Here is a 3754-nt window from a genome sequence, read left to right on the forward strand (position 1 = left end):
CCCCAATCTCTCTCCCTCTCTCTCTGTCTCTTTGTACCTCCCTCTCCCCTGTTGCGGTCCACGGTCGGCTGTGTCAGCTGCGTCTGGATGAGGCCCAGGAAGCCGAGTGCCAGGCCCTGAGGCAGCAGCTGCAGCAGGAGATGGAGCTGCTCAATGCCTACCAAAGCAAGATCAAGATGCAGACCGAGGCGCAGCACGAGCGTGAGCAGCAGAAGCTGGAGCAGAAGGTGTCGCTGCGCCGGGCTCACCTGGAACAAAAGGTGTGGTGACGGAAACACTCGTCATTTTAAAGGAGCCATACGTTAGATTTTTTCTGTAGGACATAGTTTTAGTTGTTTCATTTATGAAACACAGTCAAGGAAGTGATCGTTATCCAAAAAGTCAAAAAATTACAAAGTCTTTATTGACATGGCTACATGATTTTAAAAAAACTGAAGAGGATTTATTCTCTCTCAGGTGTAAAAACTACTTCTCCTCTGGCCTAGATCTGGTGTTTTCACATAAACCAACTTGAAATTCAAGACATTTCCGAGGGCAAAGAAAAATGTAAAATTAGAAATCACAAATTCATAACAAGAATTTACAGGACTGCCACAGAGAGAGACAGAAGGGCAGCCCAAGGCTTCAAAAGAAAAGAAATACAGATATAGAGTTAGTTGAGGCACAGTTTAAGGCCAGTGAGTAACAGTGTGTTTTAAGATGTTGTATATTTGAATAGTTACCTAACGTGTCTCTTTTAAAAAGGTAAGACGCTGCTGAGGCAGTTAGAGGCCACTGTAATTCCAAAGATTTTGTGTGTACAACCAAATACAACACCATGAACGCCTCTGAGGAGACAGCATCTGAGAGTGTGTATCATTATCCCCGTTTGTATGATTCGTCATGTCTCATCCATCTATATGAGCATATTTACCTTGAGGTGTGTTGAAACATTTCATACAAACTGCTCTGTTTGAAACGCGCTGAACGCTTTAGGGTCGTAGATGACTTCAAACTCCTTAAAGAACTAATAAAAAGGACACAGTAACTCCATTCACTACAAACATGTATGCATTGTTTACAGTTTAGAATAATCCTTATTTGTGTTATATCCTCTGAGATCCTGCTCCAACTGGACTAACACTGCATCACATACAGGATGTGAAGAAGCCTTTTAAGGATCTGAAGCATGCAAGTGCAATACAAACAGGCGGTAATGAGTTGAAATGCAAACAGTCCGGCGCTGTTTTTTTTTTTTTTTTTTGAGCATGCCTCGATGCTTAAGCGAACAGGTCCGGATACACATTTGCATCCACCTCAGCGGGCAGCGCGGGCATGAAAGGCGACCCAGACAGACATTCATGAGTTCACACAGACACACACACAGATTTCCCTCACCACAGGTGGTGATGACAGTGGCATGCCTTCCTGCAGGGAGCAGACAACCATTTCTCTCCCACACACTGGTAATGGTGGTGAAATCTCTAGACAACTGTATTGTGCTCTTATTACGACATTTCTGTTGTCTTCTATTTATAATAACACACACTTAATACAGTTTAGCTTAAAATTATAGCTTGTTGTAGAGGTCCAGTCTAAATTGTTCATTCACATACTCCAATGTAAACTCATCAACAGACATTTTTATTGCTTTTATTTTGTAGTTATCAATTATTAAGTTGTAGTCATTATAACATCGGCAGCTGTGTTGCAAGCTGGCAACTAGCTTTCATACTTAGTAATAATTTTACATGTTTTTACATAAATTTGACTCAGTTTCATCAATCTGTGTCCCCCAACGCTGCTGATAGAGACACAGCTTTAATGTGACTATTCAGGCAACCTGCCATGTATACCAATGACATGTGATCAGATTAGAACGGCCGAGTACGCCTCCTTCCAAAGTGACCGACGTCATCGCCACAGTCTAGTAGACAGCACTCCGACAACAAAGGAAGAGACATTTGAAATGCCGCCCTGATCCAGTTCTGCTGGGTCCAATGTAGTGTGTGTGAGCTGTGGTGGTGTGTCGCCATCTCCTGGCTGCATCCAGACCTGCACTCTGGGACCGGGATGATGTCATGGTTTTAGAAGCACTATTGTCCTCTGGTTCGGTTCATGGTCAGAGTCTGGAGTTTTCTGTGCATGCTCAGTAGTTGGCCAGATTGCCGTATTGCGCCATGCAGCGCTTTGTCTGCACCTGTGGATGTGAGTGTTGAGTTCATGTGGGTGTTGGGCTGAAAGATCCAGCAGACACAACACAACCTGATTAATGAAACTTAACCCACTTACACCTTCACAACTTAACACAGTGCACATCAAAGTTTACATCCAGTTACCCATCTCATAGTGTCTTTAACGTGATGTAGTGAGGATATAAAACAACAGCGCGGGGTGAACAAAACAAGATGAACTGCTCTGCAGTGCAGTGAAAACCAACACAATGGCCCTGGAATGAAGAAGGCATTTGTAGAGATTACAGTGACTGTGTCAGTGAGTTGTTGGTTCAACTCTATTGTTCATTTTCAGGCAGCAGGTTGTACTGTGGTGCACTGAACTGTATTGAACTGTATTATACTAAAAGGTGTTTCTCTTGTTTTTGTTCACCTATGGAAAATACCAGAAACAGAAATTAAACATTAGATCTGGAAAAACAAGGTTGTATTCCAAAACTGCTTTCAACAAAGAATTTTTATTTTTTGAATATTAACACGGTTAAAGTTCAAGGGCAACTCAAACTTTTAACATTCTTATTAGTAGAATTATTTGGTCATGCCACCTTTATTAGGCATTTCATTAAACACACAAGCAAACACACACAAGCTGCGTATACAGCATTTAAAGATACCCACATAACAACAATCAATTCTAGGAACCAAGCAAAACTCCTGGCTAGTGGCGCAGGAAGAGAGAAATATTCTTAAAGCCTAAATAGGTAAATTACCAGTAACATGGTGATCACCAAATACATTGATATATATCAATATACCCCTTGAGCAGAGATCTAGTCAGCTAAAACAACTGCAAACACTTGTGTGTGTGCAAAGGGCCTTTACCATCTCTATGCCTTAAAATAATAACTTTGGCTTTTCCAGTGATGGCAATGACAGTAGATTATAGCATAAAGCTGCTGCAATCCTCTGCTGGGTTGTGCATCCATAATATTAACATGCATTTACTTCCTCTTGCAGATTTTCTGCTGTAAAACAGCAACAGCAACACTTTGAGGAAGACATCTATATGTCAGACAAGAACATTTGTTGCACAGATCTTTTCTCTTCTGTTAATGAATTTGTTTTTGCACACTTGAAAAAAGAATTACATTATAAACTTGGAAAAAAACAGTGTATTTATGACATGCTATTGCATTTGGACTGTATATTTTACAGACACTCTCTCTACATCTTTCGTAACAAAATTCAACCCTGAATATCCATAACAGATTGAAGAGGAGCTGGTTTCCCTTCAGAAGGAGCGGACCGACCGGATCAAACACCTGCTGGATCGCCAGGAGCGGGAGATCGACAGCTTCGACATTGAGAGCATCCGGCTGGGCTTCGGCAACCTGGGCACCCTGGACTTTCCCAAGGATGACTACAGATGAGGGGGCTGCTGCTGCCGCCGTCTCTCATAGTCCCCGGGCGTCCGTCTGCCTCAGAACACCCTCTCCTCTCCTTCTACCTGACCTGACAGTGCAGGTGTTCGCTGCTGTTGACGCCCTCACTCAAACACACAACCACATAAAAAAAAAAAAAACGGCTCAGCTCCAGTGTGT

At 42.4% G+C, this 3754-nt stretch overlaps 1 protein-coding gene across 1 annotated transcript in view; it reads left to right on the top strand.

Moving 5' to 3' along the window:
* Window positions 1-3748, top strand: part of taok3a (TAO kinase 3a) — a 63719-nt gene extending 59971 nt beyond the window's left edge. The window contains exons 20-21 of the mRNA XM_087176862.1: window positions 78-260; window positions 3422-3748. Of these exons, the coding sequence (XP_087032988.1) occupies window positions 78-260; window positions 3422-3583 (345 nt within the window). The 3' untranslated portion in view covers window positions 3584-3748. The remainder of the gene's footprint in view (window positions 1-77; window positions 261-3421) is intronic.
* The last annotated feature ends 6 nt before the right edge of the window (window positions 3749-3754 follow it).

This window comes from Seriola lalandi, unplaced genomic scaffold (assembly GCF_002814215.2).
Source record: "Seriola lalandi dorsalis isolate HSWRI2012SDOR001 ecotype SW California unplaced genomic scaffold, Sedor1 jcf7180002054572, whole genome shotgun sequence".
Lineage (NCBI taxonomy): Eukaryota > Metazoa > Chordata > Actinopteri > Carangiformes > Carangidae > Seriola > Seriola lalandi.